General features: G+C 36.8%; 1 protein-coding gene across 1 annotated transcript in view; it reads left to right on the plus strand.

The window, feature by feature from the left end:
* Positions 1–448: 448 nt before the first annotated feature.
* LOC134661195 (GRB10-interacting GYF protein 2) overlaps positions 449–16,750 on the plus strand; it is a 41,673-nt gene continuing 25,371 nt past the window's right edge. Inside the window, exons 1-11 of the mRNA XM_063517164.1 lie at positions 449–646; positions 2,715–2,982; positions 10,089–10,224; positions 10,768–10,930; positions 11,514–11,526; positions 12,277–12,435; positions 12,709–12,821; positions 12,982–13,087; positions 13,470–13,579; positions 15,392–15,531; positions 16,027–16,442. Coding sequence (XP_063373234.1) covers positions 2,750–2,982; positions 10,089–10,224; positions 10,768–10,930; positions 11,514–11,526; positions 12,277–12,435; positions 12,709–12,821; positions 12,982–13,087; positions 13,470–13,579; positions 15,392–15,531; positions 16,027–16,442 — 1,589 coding nt within the window. The 5' untranslated portion in view covers positions 449–646; positions 2,715–2,749. The remainder of the gene's footprint in view (positions 647–2,714; positions 2,983–10,088; positions 10,225–10,767; positions 10,931–11,513; positions 11,527–12,276; positions 12,436–12,708; positions 12,822–12,981; positions 13,088–13,469; positions 13,580–15,391; positions 15,532–16,026; positions 16,443–16,750) is intronic.

The following is a 16,750-nucleotide window of genomic DNA, read 5'->3' on the forward strand; positions in this document are numbered from 1 at the left end:
CAGACTTCTTTGGTCTTACTCTATATATTCGCGATTCATGTCAACATCCCTATTATATTATACATACTACTCTATGGTGTAGTAGGTGCAACGAATTCGATTGATCGAAAACGTATCGAAACTATACTGAGTCAAGCAGATCTTGTCAGTAGAAAAAGGCGGCAAATTTGAAATATGTAGGCGCGAAAAGATATCTTCCCATATAAAATTTGAATTTCGCGCCTTTTTCTACTGACAAGATTTGCTTGACCATCTAAGCAAGCGAATTCGAACAGATCTGTAGAGCCCCTTTAAAAAACAATAGATTCAACAGATAGCACAAAACCGATGCATCAAACATGATGTAAAAAAAGATGTTGGTAGTACTGATAATACTTCATTTTTCATTGTCGCCATCTCGTACTCAGTGCGTTCTTCTTTCTTCACTTCATTTTGGGCGGCCATATTGCTCTATTGCTGTGCGTGTGTCTGATTATCACTCGGGCTCTTAGGTAATTATGATCTAATTTCGCATCGTTCTTATTTTGATCTGATCAGATGTAACTTGTTGACTTATCGCGAATTTGCTCCAGTGTGTCATTAATACGTATACAGCTTTAACTTTGTGTCTTCCTACTACCTTGACTCTTGGATTAGGTAGGTATGTGTTTCAATCTGGTGAAATGAACATACACGAGGTGCCTACGTATGATAATTTATACCTCCTGTGATCTACAAATAGTGCATTGTCAAAATATATTGAACACGCGTATGAAAAATAAGCTGAGAATGAATGTTAGTCGGTTATTTATTTGGCGTATAGTACGCATTGTTACTTAAATTATCTGAAAATACACTACATTAGCACGTCTTTGTTTTGGGTTTATGGTTTTGATTTGACTTGTAGTGCTGCCAGCAAAAAACGACTATTATGATTCAAATATACCTCAACTTTAAAATATTTTACACTGTACCCACATAGAAAACTAATTGGTTTGAGTTCAAAATATTACCATAATTCTATAGCTGCTGCTTAGGTCTAATAAAAAATCAGCATCAGCAAAAAGGTGGTATTAGACATAAGTTCCAGTTCTAATTTCTAGAATTCATATGTACCTATTTGTGAAATATTAAATACTTAATTATATTAATCTTTTAACTAAACAAGTTATTTAGTCCAGTGAAATTGTCACCTTTGTGATCTTCAAGCTATTATGAGCTGAAAACAGATATAAGTAATTTCAATCCTGTAACTGTAAACATGATTAACATTTAATTAATGTAGTTGGAATGGCAATACATAATAGGTAACTTGATTTATGTCCAACTCAATTAAAAACTTCACCTATCTTGAATTAAGTTGTTCCTTTTGCACAATGAACATAATTATTACTATTATTAGGACAGCAAAATTTTCATCTGATATTTATCTACTTACCATCAACGCATCAACTGATATGTTTGAAATATTTTTTTTACACTTAACTATAGCGATGAAAGTTATTCTTAGACATGCTCTGGTTTATTTTATTTGTTATAAAGTATGTTTATAATATTTTTTTAACAGATTTACTAAATACTCCTGTCAGTACTAATGTCATACATACATTATGGAAAATCTAGTTAATGACAGCTTATGTTATTTTTGTGAAACTTATTAGTTGAAAAATTGGAACATCTATAGTTCGTTTTTTTAGCATTAGAAAGAACTTGAAAGAAGGTAAGCGATTTTGACATGTCTTTTAATTGAAAAACGCTTTTTAAAAATCAATAACTATTATGAAAGCAGAAGACTATAAAAGATTCATAATTGTTACATATTTACCGTAACTTCTTTTTAAAATGTGTTTTTCAATTAAAAGACACATCAAGATTGTTTACCTTATTTCTAATGCTAAAAAAAACGAACTATAGTATTTATAAAAAAATTATAATATTCTTCCCATAATCTTTTATACATATATCCCAGATACTAACATGACAGTTAAATTGCTCCAATTAGTCAGACTATGTAATCTGTCTTTTTAGCACAAATATGGTACAAAAGCAGGATGTTAGTACTTAGTAGTAGCAATAGCTTTGCTTGCTCCCAGTGGCCATTTTTACTTTAAAGCATAGCGAATATATAAAGCAAAGCGAGGGTAAAACATAATACATATTAAATAATAGTAATAGTGTAATGAAAATATTATAATTTAGTCTAATAGATGCAGTGAAAATTGTAACCAAACCAACTTAATTTTATTACTTCACTTGTCATATACTTTTGAAACGAAAACATGGTCCTATCAAAAATTCATACACTCATAACTGGTATTTACTAAGTTTTTAAAGAAAATGTTTCATTATTAGCTGTTTTAGTACAAACAATATAATAATATAAAGCGATAAGTGGACTGACTTAGATGGCATTTGACATTACAGCTTTAGTATTTGATAGTTGTTTATATCTCTTGCCCATTATATTGAACTTCATTTTATACATACATTTGCTGGTATTTTTTTATTGTTTATAAATAACACTTACATAATTAGAGAAACTTATTTAATTAGAGAATTACTTTTGCATTTGCATAGAAAAGTGCTCACATATCTCAGATATACTTTATAAAAAACTCTGCAGTATAGATATTTGTTGTAATATGAATACATTAGGTTTTTAAATAAATTTTCAAGGTGTTGACTATCAACTAGAGAAACTAATTTAATATCATGTTTTATTTCAGCTTTTTCAGTTTTCGTGTATTGAATTGAGTGATCGTCCAGAACAATGGGCGACCGCAATAACCCCATCAAGTTCGGACCGGAGTGGCTGCGCAATTTGGCACGAGAACGTAATGCCAGCATTCAGGGCTCCAACAGTCAAAACGCGCTGCTAGCCTCGGGGAACGGCGCCAGTCCCGGGGCAGGCAGCGGCGCACCAGCCCGGGCTACCTCTCCAGGCCCGGGAAATCCACTTTGCGCTGCGAATACTCCGCAAAAAATACATCTTGCAAAACTTCGGTAAGTCTAAATATATATTGCTGCAAGGATTTCACCAGCTCCAAGTGATTGTTCCCCTGTTCTTGTTAAAACTATATACCTATATGATATTGCAGTGTCAATTTGCTTTTTCTTTGAACTTGGCTGGGCACTGCGGTGTGTGTGTAAACAATAGTTATTTGTTTTACAAGGGGGCAAAGTTGTTGTTTAACCGCTCGTGCTAATATATGGAATCTTGTGCGTTGAGAGGGTTTCAACGCATGAGGGTTAAAAAAAATTTGCGAGTGAAACACAATTTTAACTGGTTAAACCTGGCCCCAATTTCACCACGGTGACAGGTGCGACAATTGTAAAACATCACTGTTGCTGACGTCACAGGCGTCCATGGGCTACGGTTACCGCTTACCATCGGGCGGGCCGTATTCCTGTTTGCCACCATCATTGTATTATTTAAAAAAACATTATTATATTTTATTAAGGGGACGGTATATGACGTTTTCGATTTAGAGCTCACTTTGTGCAATCAATTTGTTCAAGAAATGTTTAATAACTGCATTAAATTATACGTAAATTTGTTCACGAAGAAGCCGTGTACCGGCTCTTCACGGCATAATATTTTTTATTTGCTGTAATTCTCTACAAATCGACACTAAAAGTATCCAAAAATCAAAATATGGAGTTCCGTTTGAGCAACACGCATTACAGTTTTGCCTTTAACAGTAATTGAGTTGTTGTGTGATTTTGAAAGCTAGATAACTAAACTAGCAAATTATTATCTACTTATATTTTTACTCACAAATACAACACAGAAATTCAATCCCAAATGTAAACTTTCGTACAATTTCCATACATTGACGACATCACTCAAAATTCTTCTTCGAGTCAGATGGCCGCTGGCCTTGGATCAAAGCAGACGTGTACGTCGTCGTAGCTCGTTTTTGGCATTATTTAGACATTTCATCATATACGCATACGAAAATGTATACCAGTAGATAAATTGTATTTCAAAAAATAGGGTAAATAAATTTATTTAAAATTTGATTTGTTGTTATTTACAGGTCGTAACGATCGAAAACAGCAGTAAACTATCCTAAAACAATACGATTACAATTGAATTTAAGTAACTTGTTCCTTCAAAACCCGCTTAAAATTAAAAAAGTTTAAAGACTCGTTTTACTGATTGGGATTGATTTTCATTATGCTGGTATCAATTTTGCGTCATTAAAAAAAAGTATATGACTTCTGTACGTCAATGACATTTGATGTCAATTGTAATCTTGTATTTACGTTAGAGAATATTATATATTCATTTAAATATTACTTACCTATTAATACGAAGCGTAATTCGTTTAATACCTGAAAGTCTTAGTGTCTACACCTACTTTGTTGCCGTTCGTTCCGTCTATATGTGTGCGATTACGTGCTGTTCTCAATAATCAAGAAACAAGCCATAATCTTCAAGAATAAAATAACAGCAAGACCAGCATTTAGTACTAACTAGTTTTTGCGGATTTGGAGACAAGAGATGAAGCTTACAGGCTAATACCGCTGCGGTCTGGTTATTGTTATGTGTATATATCGAGTATTATATAAATTTACTATAAAATAACAATGTTTTATTTCAATGACATTATGTGCGTAGGTATGTATGTTTCGGTGATTATAAGAATTTTGTCCACACAATAATTGTGCAAAGCAGAGACTGCATCATGCTTTCTTTACGGTATAAGCGGTATGGTACCGTTATTATTTATCAATACCGGTTCGTTTTGAAGGTAAAACTATACCGGTTGAAATACAAAGTACGGTACCGGTATAAAATTACAGCAGGGACAACCATTTTTATAGGTGTACAGTCAGCTGCAGAGAAAAGGTACGACCAGATAGATAATTGTATGCAGGGGTGGTACCTTTTCTCTGCAGCTAGCTGTACCTAAACCATCATTGACCGAGCGTTGGCGAAGGTCTCCGTTTCAACTTGGGCAAAAATGCTTTCGTATGTCCGAATTCTTCTCCTTTGCATATCACATTTCTCAACTGATTCTCGTGAAAATTCGGTAGTCCGATATAATTATTCGGTTTCTTTTTTTTTTTGAACAATTTAAAATAGGCAGAAATTGTCATAAAGGACTTAAGCGCCAGTAGGGTCTGTGACACTTAAGACCACTGCGATTATTAGGTACTTACTGGCCCCTATTTCACCACGACCACGGTGACAGGTGCGACAGTTGTCGACATCACTGTTGCTGACGTCACAGGCCTCCATAGGCTACGGTAACCGCTTACCATCGGACGGGCGATGTGCTTGTTTGCCACCAACATTTTAATAAATAAATAAACTCCATTATATTGCCACTAAAAATTCTTATTTTGCGAAGCTAATGACAATTGTCACAAGAAACACGGCAACTGTATCGAAATTGCGACACAGAACTCATTTCCTGTGAAGACTTACCGAAAATTCTTTGAAAAATCTTGTGACAATTGTCACAAGATTTTTTCGCGAGAGAAATGTCTGTTTTATCCGATATAATAAAGTTTTTTTTTAATAATAGGTACAATGACGGTGGCAAACACGAATACGGCCCGCCCGATGGTAAGCGGTAACTGTATTATTAAATTGTACAACGGGACTTAATCGCGTATCTAAGTTTTAAGATTTACCTCCGACGTTTCGAGGACGGCGTTGTCCCCGTGGTCTCGGAGAAGACTGGCTTAAGTTGACATCAGCATCTTCTAACCGCGCGAGTTTTTCGAACTACCCGCACTTGGTCTTGTTTATCCGCTTGAACGTTTTGCGGTTCCGTTGTACAATTTAATAATGTGTAAAAATCGTGAAAGTTTAAATCAGTGTTAGCGGTAACTGTAGTCCATGGATGCCTATGGCGTCAATAACAGTGATGTTTTTGTCGTACCTGTCACCGTGGTGAAATAGGGGCCAGATTACGCCGCGCCGCGTGGAACGTGAGGTGCATTGGGGTAAATGCATACCATTCACTCAAGGAAAATAATCTCCCTTATAAGATCACTTGTGTGTCTACCATTTTGTTAAAGCCAATTTTCACCGTAACTACTGGACTAGTTCAATTGAAATTTAGTACACATATGTCAAGTAAGGAAGTAGTAAGTCGGTGATCCGAAGATGAGTAACGTAAATAAATGAACTTTTAACTTTGCGGCGATTTTTGGTATCATGTGACATATCAGATATAATACATAATTATAAGTAGGTGAGCAAAAATGTACCATAACCTAACTCAGAATTGTATTACATAAATACAAAAAATAGTTCAACGCCAAAAGATTAATGGAAGACCTATGTCCTATAATAGGTGGTGAGTTGGTCTTAAACAAAAAATATGCAATAAAAATGTGTAACTGTGGAACCCATAGTGAATCCTACTCGTACATGATCGGTTTTTATATTATGTACCTATAAGATATTTTCTACTTTATACTTTATAATAGACGTGTGCGCCGATTAAAAAATGATCGGCGGCGGCGTTTGCCAAAAAATCGGCGGCGGCGGCGTGTTTTCGGCGTGAAATCGGCGTGACCTTGACTTTCAGGTTTCTTAAGAAACATCATTAATTAGTTGTTTTTCTTGAAAATTTTATCAATCCAGGTTGCTGGTGAATGAACTACGTATTGTTTTGAATAGACTGTGAGTAAAATAGGGTTTGTAAATGAATATAGCATAGCTATGATAACTTAAATTTCTCTAGTAACTGGCTTGCATTAAGGGGTTACCTGGTCCCAATGACCTTCGATCCGATCGGTAACTCTCAATTTTCTCATGATTTCATTGGCTTATCGTATTAAAAATGACGTACATTAACAAAACAGAGCTCCAAATATCCTTGAAGTTTGCTAGACATAGTGAACTTCTATGGCTTTTATTTATTGGTTTTCTTGTCGTACAAGCAGGAAGCACCAGGCTCACTGAGACGTATCTTCTTTTTCGTTTTCACATTGCTGCCGGGCTAGCACATGATTGGCGTTACAGTATCTCGCGGCGAGATAGACTACCCGTCCCTCTTTTATTAACATAGAAAAAAAGCCGAGTAGTCTATCTCGCCATCTCGCCGCGAGATACTGTCGTGCCAATCATGTGCTAGAGGTGCTGAGGATTACGACCACATGTACTTTGTCTCCATTTCGCGAGGTTAGACTGCCGCAAGCCGACCTCTTCATAACGTTCTCTACCATCTCACACATGCTCCAACTCGAGCACGTTTGCCATACATTCCTAAATGGTCGTTCACACTTTTTGAGGCTCCACGTTTCGGCACCATACTGGAATATTGAAAAGACGAGAGCTCGTACCAAGCGCACTTTAGTTGCACGTCGAATACCTCTGTTCTTCCAGATCTTGTCGAGGTTAGCCTTAGCCATAGCACTCTTAGCCATGCCTTCTTTGCGGCGTATCTCGGCGGTGCAACCAGCGGCACTGGTTATCAACCCAAGATATAGACTAGCTCGCCTTTTCGTAATGGCCTTACTTCGGTTTTGGAATGGTTGATCTTAAGACCTCTCTAGAACTTTCATCTTCAATTTTCTTCAGAAGAGTCGCCATTTCGATGTATTTCTTGTTGTTAATCCCGTCAGGAAGGCGACAATCGTAGCACAGTTTGTTACAAGAAATAGCATCGAGTGACATGATAATGTTGCTTTACCCATTTAATGCTTGCACACTTCCGCTGGGCAAGCATTTGCGCTGTTCGCCAGATTGACAGTGAATCTACAGCGTTGTCACTCTGTCTAGTCTGTCTCTCTCTTCTCGACATTTTTGGCACACGACTTTTGTTTTGGAAAGTCGGGGTCTCGAGAATTTTCGCACACCAATGTTCTCAGATTTTCGCTTGACTCCATTACATGAGCCCTGTTTTCGTTGCCTAGGTACCTAAGTATTTTTATGATGGAGCATTCTGCCTTCATATGTGAGGCAATGTGAATTCCCAATTAACAGGGACAAATCCTACTTCATAATTATCGCTCCCTCGTCTTTCTTGAATACTTAGGATTACTCAGTTACTTTACTTGGTGTGTCGAATATAGCTGGTCAACCAAATCTTGTCAGTAAAAAAAGGCGCGAAATTCAAATTTTCTATGGGACGATATCCCTTCGCGCCTACATTTTTCAAATTTGCCGCCTTTTTCTACTGTCAAGATCTGGTTGACCAAGTATAGTTTATGCAACTTGGCTATTCTGTTTCATTTAATTAATAAATGTTTCATATATTTATAAATTAAAAAATATATATATATCTAGGTGACCGAGCTTCGCTCGGAAAACATAAAAACTAGAAAATGCGCGTTTTCCCAGAGATAAGACCTAGCTAGATCGATTTTTCGCCCCCAAAAACCCCCATATAGTAAATTCATCGAAACCGTTAGAGCCGTTTCCGAGATCCCCGAAATATATATATATATATATATATATATATATATAGAGTCGGACCAAGAAAAGTCTGCAGCGAATTTGATAGCTCACGCAGTGCAAGTGTTATTTTAAACGTCAAACTTCTATGAAATTATGACGTATAAACAACACTTGCACTGCGTGGGCTATCAAATCCGCTGCAGACTTTTTTTGGTCCTACTCTATAAATAAATAAATACATAAATAAACAAGAATTGCTCGTTTAAAGGTATTAGATTGATGTATATTTGACAACTGTAACATATATTATACAAAAAATCCATATTCTAATCCAAATACCAACTCGGAATAGCTAATTAACAACATTCAAGGTCACGCCGATTTCACGCCGATCATTTATCGGCGGCGGCGGCGTGGCAAAAAAGGCCGGCGGCGGCGGCGCGCCGGCGCGGCGCACACGTCTACTTTATAAGTGTACCTACATAATATTTACTTATAAGCAGTTGTCACGTAAAATATTTGTAGATTTTTTTGGAAGTATGTGTCACATCATCATCATCTTCCTCGCGTTGTCCCGGCATTTTGACACGGCTCATGGGAGCCTGGGGTCCGCTTGGCAATTAATCCCATAAATTGGCGTGGGCACTAATTTTTATGAAAGCGACTGCCATCTGACCTTCCAACCCATAGGGGGTAAACTAGGCTCTTATTGGGATTAGTCCGGTTTTCTCACGATGTTTTCCTTCACCGAAAAGCGACTGGTAAATATCAAATGATATTTCGTACATAAGTTCCGAAAAACTCATTGGTACGAGCCGGAATTGCAATTCGCACGCTCTTACCGCTTATTTAAATTCTCATTTAATTGATTTTGAGCCTTATGAAAAGTCGTATAGAGTAGTAAATAAAATTTTACATCTGACTTAATGACATCTGGTTTTATTCGGTTTAACTTTAGAAAACGCGTATCTCGACAAAGCCATAATATAGAAAATTGTCAACAACCAAATGAATTATTAGAATTTAAATACGTCACGTGTGACATGAACAGACAAGGAAAGCAAGATTAAATGTATTGTTTCTCTTTCTTCTTTCAATGGAACGCTTTTCCTAAAAGGAGGCCACTAAACTCAAAATGCTATCTTAAAAAAAAACTTGATGGGTCAGTGACCTGTCCCAGTAAAGTGAGGTAGTGTGCGTGAAGTGCGCTTGTGTGTGAAATGGGGTAAATTGACAGAATCTGACAATTTACCCACCTCTACCGTCACCTTAAGTACATCAGTTATTAGCAGTGATTGGGGTTTTGGTTGCCACTCACAGACCATGACCAAAATATTATTTTATTTACTGCGTATATTTTAGTATTGTATTAGCTACACTTAAACAGCATTCTTTTCTAGCAGTTTTATAGGTATCATGGATTTAAAGTTGTATCCATGTTACTATTTCAACTTGATATGCCGCGTTGTGGCATCCAAAATCCTTGTCACTGGTTATTAATTAATTAGTAAACAGTATTCATAATAATGGAAGCTATATTTCAAATGCTAACAAAATCTGTCATGTTTGTTTACATTATTACCCATTACTATTGGACTCCGGTATATATTCCCTGTTATTAATCTGTTTACCCTAGCTTCTCTCTCTAAATTATATCTAGCCAGCATTTACATGTTTTTTCAACCTAAACAAACATGTACTGTTACAGTGTTACCACATATCGATATATAAAATTTCTTTTCAGGTATGGCAGAGAAGAAATGCTTGCACTTTATGACAGGACCGTTGAAGCACCTTCAGAGTTAAAATCTATAGACCAGCTTTATCAACCGAGAGGCAAACCACCATTTGCGCTACACAATACTTTTGAAGAGGAAATGGTAAAATTATATTCTCATTTTAATTATTACAGGCCAATCATACCATAATGTCATGTATCAGTAAAGATTACGTGTAGTTAACTACATATAGGTATAATTTTTTTTGGAAGCTGTCAATCTATTTATATCTCGGAAACTTCCAAAAAGCGTAAATAAATGTGGCGTGCGCACCGCGTATAAAAATAATTACTTCGTTATTTAGGCCTTTAAAATATGCATTTAAGTAGATATAAAGTTCTCTTATCTTTTCTTTATCGTAGTAATATAAGGAATCTAATAAAAGTGTACTACATTAGGGAAATAAAAACAGGTTAACATTTTACGTTTCGAAACTCAAATATCTTTACAAAAATGGTACACAACACAAATGGCGGATTTCACATTTTAGAATTAATTTCGCGTTGTTGAACGTGTTTATTGAAGAAACATCAAACATTTTTCATGGATGTAGTCCATTTCATTTTTATACTTTATAGCCAACCACCAATTCAGATCGGCACTAAGACCGGATGATTTGATTATATCATGGAAATATTTTTATAGCGGGAGAATCTACGAAGCGGTCCGCCTATAGGAGCACTGACGCCTGACAAGTTTGGCCGAGGAATGGGCAGAGGGCTAACTGCCACTGACAACCGCGGCAGACCACGGATGCCGTTCGTCCGGCAGCCGTCACTGGGAAGGCAAGTCTTACCATCTTACCAGAGTTTACTAAATAAACAACATTGACTACCGACATACTTACAACGTCGCGAGAATCGTCAATGCTTTTTATAATTTCAAAACTATAAAGTTAATTTGGACTTGTATGACTTCAGTTATAGTCCCAAAAGTGGATTTAAAGCATTAAGAGCCCTAAATGTTTAAAAATGTTAAAACTAGATGGCGCCGATTAGTAAGATATATTCTTACTAATGCCTATAATGCTTTTATTATGCTTGCCTTAATCTAATCTATCTAATACCACTTTCTTCTTCTTTTCCACTTTCAATTCTTTAAACGAGCAATTCTTGTATATTTATTTATTTATATATATATTTCGGGGATCTCGGAAACGGCTTTAACGATTTCGATAAAATTTGGTATATGGGGGTTTTCGGGGGCGAAAAATTGATCTAGCTAGGTCTTATCTCTGGGAAAACGCTAATTTTTGAGATTTTATATGTCTCAGATATTTGTACTTAAGTGCATATGATAGCGACCAGGAAAGACTGAATTTACCTTTAGAAGTCGCATCTACGTCTATCTACTCTATCTAGTCAATATATATCTACATTAGCCTAATTTAGTGTCCCACGGCTTGTTGTGTAATTTAGTGCGCCACTCGACTCCGCTGCTTTTGCATTAATTCATCAATGGAATGCGTCCAAGTCGTCCCGCCATCTCCTCGGTCTGTCTGCCTGCACCATCTATGGTGTTCCGAGGGTCCCACTCAGTTACCATTTTTGCCCACCTTTTTGGGTGCATGCGTCAGACATGTCCAGCCCAGTCCCACTTTAGAGTAGCGGTCTTAATTGACAACTACAATTCAAATTTTGGGCGCTGTTACGCGTTTCTGATTCGATCAGTTCTGCGAACACCTAGTATACTGCGCTCCATTGCACGCTGGTAAACCATGAGTTTGGACTTAAAAGCCTCAGTTAGCGAAAGTTTGTGTGTGGTACAAGTTCCTAGCTTCAAATAAAACTTGTACCACACACAAACTTTCGCCCTTTTTTAACCCCATTTGATTTTTTAAATACCGCGTCTTATATGCAAAATTCAACTTTCTAGCTTTTATAGTTTCGGCTCTGCGTTGATGAGTCAGTCAGCCAGGAATGTCATGATATATGTATATATGTAGATTACTACTGCGTTCACAAAACAAACATTTTACATAGAAAGCGACTTACAACCTACATACTCGTAACGTCAATTTTCTAAGTATTATGTCACCATGGGAGTTGTAAAATGATAAATAACACAAAACTGCTTATTCTTTTCAGAACTGGTTAAGTTTGTTTACATTTTGACTACAGTTCATAGCTTTTGTAAAGAAAAAATACTTTACAGGGGAAACGCGTTCCATCAAAGGATACCAGGATATGTAACTGGTGCTGAGGAAGATGCTCCCCCTCTGCCTCGCTCCTGGAGCAACAGTAACGGGGGACCTTCCACTAACAGAACTGTTAGTGAACAATCTGAATGGACACCAAATAAAACTTTCCGAAGGTACAAGTACATCTAAAAACTTGTATCAGTACTGTTTTAGTTTATCTTTTGAGTTTAAACATTATGCGCTTATATGACATTTCCTCATTCGTTAATTATAATAATTCATCACAACGTGTGTCTTATTAATTATGGATATCCGAAATTTTGTAAATATTTTTACTAACCCATCCTTGCTATAAATGTAAATACTTATCAAATATGATGGTACTTGGTTGCAAACAAAGTTCTCAATCTCTACCTCAACTCAAATTACGTTTTTTTGTCAATTAGCAAGCGGCCAACTAATAACACGAATTGGAGGTCACCACAGACCCGCGAGGAAGGCGAGGAATGGCGTTTATCAGATCCTGGCAGGCCTCGCACTAATCAACAAGACAAGTGGGGTGAGCTGTTTTTTACAATCTTAGTCGAATTATTTCTTTCGAGTATTGCCGATATTTTGGCGTATGTCTCTCGCGTTTATTGTAGCACCTACACGAGAGCTTTTTGTGGTATATTATAGTTATTGATTGATATGACTAACCGTTTTTGGTTAATTTGTAGAGCGAGATTGGGGTGACAGGCCTAATCAGGACAAGCCACCATTATGGAACCATAACCGGCGGACGTGGGGCGGGGACGCACAAAACGAGGAAATTTTACCAGAATGGTAATTGATGCAACTGCTTTTTCTTTTATACTGTTTTAATTTGTAATATTAGGCTCCATTAATTTTCCTTTGTTTCATCTAATGTTGAAAACAAAGTGTAATTTATTTAATAACAGCAGCGTGGGTCAAATGCGCTGCATAGGAAGGGAAAGCAGTTGTCTGCTCGGTGTGTACAGGGCCTAATTGCAAGTTTTTGATTAGATTTAGGCTAAAGTTTTCTTTTAACGTAAGTGGGCTTGAGTATGTCTGCACTGTCTATGTGGATAAAAAAACCAAAATGTTACATCTGCGAGGGGTTCACAAATTAAGAACGTCATTCGTTATTGTTTTTATTAGTCCAAATGTTAGCATTTATTTTAAATGCATCAATGAAATGTTTAAGGGCAATGGACAACGCAGAGGCATGCGCAGGCACGTTTGATGCGTCGGGGGCTTTCCATGGCTATAGTAACGATGACACGAACTTGCCGAGGAACCAGGAAGCTTCGTATTGTAAGTACCCTCCCACACTATTAGAAGTAGGAGTACAATTGTAGAAGCCAAAGGATCGTTTCGAATAAGCAGAATAAGCTGTCAATAAGGATGAGGTTAAAGTCGATATTGCTTATCGATGAATTACGCTTGCTTGATGAAACAGTTTTGTAAATAATTTCATTTATTTCCGACCAACTTATTATTAGAGTATTATGCATCTGCATGTATTTTTTTTTTTTTTTTTTTTTATTTATTCAGGTAATTACAACACAATATCTAATCTTAATTACAAAAGTATCGGTAAACCAGTAAGGTTTGTCTCGATACTCCATCCGCGGTAGATTTTATACAACAATAGAATATCTTTTAACTTAAGAAACTACTTACATTCATAACATGCTCAACTTAATCTATCATTTAAATTACAACAACCGACACCACTGCACTGAGCGCTAAATAAATAACATTTTTCCTTATCCTATTGTTCTGCCGACCGGCCGCTCTGGCCGGACCGGACTGCACTCGCCTGGGCACAGGATGCTCCAATTTTGTTTGAGTGTTTAATTATTTTATTACGTACCTATAGTTAACTAATAACCCTACCAATGATTTCAAATTTTGTAGTTTAATATTTGAAATTACTTACTATTATTACTTATATAATAATATAAATACCTATAAGTGCGAAGTTACCTCTGACTCTGCCTGTCGGTCTGTCTGTCAAGTCATCACGCTCTAACCACTGAACCGATTTTGATGAAATTTGATATGGAAGCTATAATTCTTAGGAAGCGAAGGGTGGGGGGGGGGGATGCAATACGAAAGTACTAATTCTAATTCTACAACTAATTTTCTTACAGCTGATTCAATAATGCTCTTTTAAGGTAGTTTGTAATATTGTTAGGTGAAATTTCTGCCTTCCATTCAGTTGGGAGTTTATTTATGAGATCTGGTAGTATAAATTGCGATGTACGTCGTCCATAGAAGTTTTTAAATTGAGGTTTCTTTAGCACGCTATTTGTAACCCGCCTGGTCGTTTTTGGATGATCAACTATATGCTGTATTTCGATCCTAAAATATTGTTCTTTCAGCATTTGGTATTCAAATTTCGTGTGTACTGGTAATACTTTGCACATTCTAAAGAGGTCTTTGTCAGATTCACGATTATTTTTAACATTGAGAGGTACAACAAGCTTAAGTAACCTAACCTGTAAATTGTATATTTTGTCAAGATAAGACTTAAAGGTGCGACCGTAGCTACTTAGACCGTAAGAAATAATGCTTTCAACAAGCGCGTTATAAATATCTAATCGTATTTTAAACGGGATTCTATTACGTAAGATATACATTTTTGCCATAACTGCCCTTAACTTACCACATACGAGGTCAATATGAGCATCCCAATTAAACCGGTTGTCAATTATAAGGCCTAGATATTTTTGTTTTAGAACTTGTTCCAACTGTGGACATTTGCAGCTATTCGTTGAGTCTATTTTTCTTGAGTGCAGACAGTCGTGAACATGACCTACAATGTGAATTGCGCGCACCGTTCTCGATTGGCTATTGTATCTACCGATTGCTATATTTGTTTTAGAATTAGGGGTGAGCTATTAAATGAGTACTTAATAGATAACTGATTATCATAGAATGCAGAAATACGGTCTATATAATGCCCTTTTATATGTACCTAATAAAAATACTATCTACCACTTAGCGACAAGACAAGAGACATTTTATTTTAAGCTTTAAAATTGTTATTTTTACTTAGGAGTAGCGTATGACTGCATTGTAGTTACTAATATGAACATTGTATTTGTTTTATTGTTTTAGCTCTGACGAGATCACACACTCACGGCAGTTTTGCTAGGTTAAAATCTGTAGAAGACGGTTCCGAGGAATGGTGGGCTTCGGCAAAAGCAAAAAAACTGTCGCCGAAAAAGTTTGATGCCAGCGAAATCAAATTCAAAAAGGTAGAATAGTAAAAGAGAATGGTATAATAGGTTAAACAAACTTTCTTCGAATGAGACAGCTGCAGTAGATGTCGCTGTACGTTGTACGTAGTGAGATAGTTGTTGTCAAAATGATTAAATTAGGCCCACACCGAACGAGCCGCCTCGTTCGTCGGAAATGGCTTCGCGAGGCAGCTCAATCGGTGGAGACGTGCCTCGCTCGAGTCAATGCATCCTAGGCACGTCTAGACAGACAGAGCTGCTCCGCGTGACAATATCTTCGCGAGGCAGGTCGTTCTGTGTGGACCCGCCTTTTGACAACTAAGCTACCACAAAACATGGCGCCTTAAAGCACCATCTAGTTTGGTTGCCAAATTCTGGGGTCCGATTTCTTCCTGGAAACAACTCTTATACTTTTAATCATGTTTGGTATATGAATAATGAATACCATAATAACGCCTTTTACACATAAGTCAGATCAAAATGCATAATAAAGTAAACTGGTTTAATTTTCAGCAAGTAAGTGTTACAGCGACAGAAGATAGCGGCAACACCAGTTCAAGCTCAAAACAAAGCAGTACTAGTAAAGAAGACAGTAACATGGCTCAAGATGCACAGGAAAACCAAGTGACCTCACCAGATTCGTCTGATAGTGGCCAGACAGAAAATAATTATACTAAAAGTAATGCCTACAGGCCCAAGTTTTCAGAAAACAAAACTTTTGATGCACTAATGAGGTCCGATATAAACATGGAGGAAGCGAGTGACGAGAGAGGGAACTTCCAGTCGGTGACTATCAAACCTAATAATAGTTTGCGCCAGAAACATCAAAATATTGTGGCATCGGTAGCAGATAACCCAACTCATCACGTTCGGAAAGCGGGTTTACACCCAGGGATGCAAGACGTAACAGCCGGTCAAATGCCTGATAAGTACGTGTCTTTCGTTTTTTTTTTTGTTGGTACTCTTTTGTAGACGGTTTCACACAGCTTGCTTTAGCATAACGTCCTTTTGACATCGTTATTTTCTATAATGTATTAAATGATATATTTTATGACTTAATTATTGGTCTGCTATCTTATCACACTGCCGCCGTAACCATATACCGCGCATGGATAGTAGAGCTCTACAAAATTTGAAGGATACATGTTTCATATTTCAAGGTTCTATATTTTTCAGGTTTAGGCTGTGTATTGTCTGTCAGCCAATATCAATATAACGCGACTGTTTTATATACTTA

The sequence above is a fragment of the Cydia amplana genome, chromosome Z (assembly GCF_948474715.1).
Source record: "Cydia amplana chromosome Z, ilCydAmpl1.1, whole genome shotgun sequence".
Lineage (NCBI taxonomy): Eukaryota > Metazoa > Arthropoda > Insecta > Lepidoptera > Tortricidae > Cydia > Cydia amplana.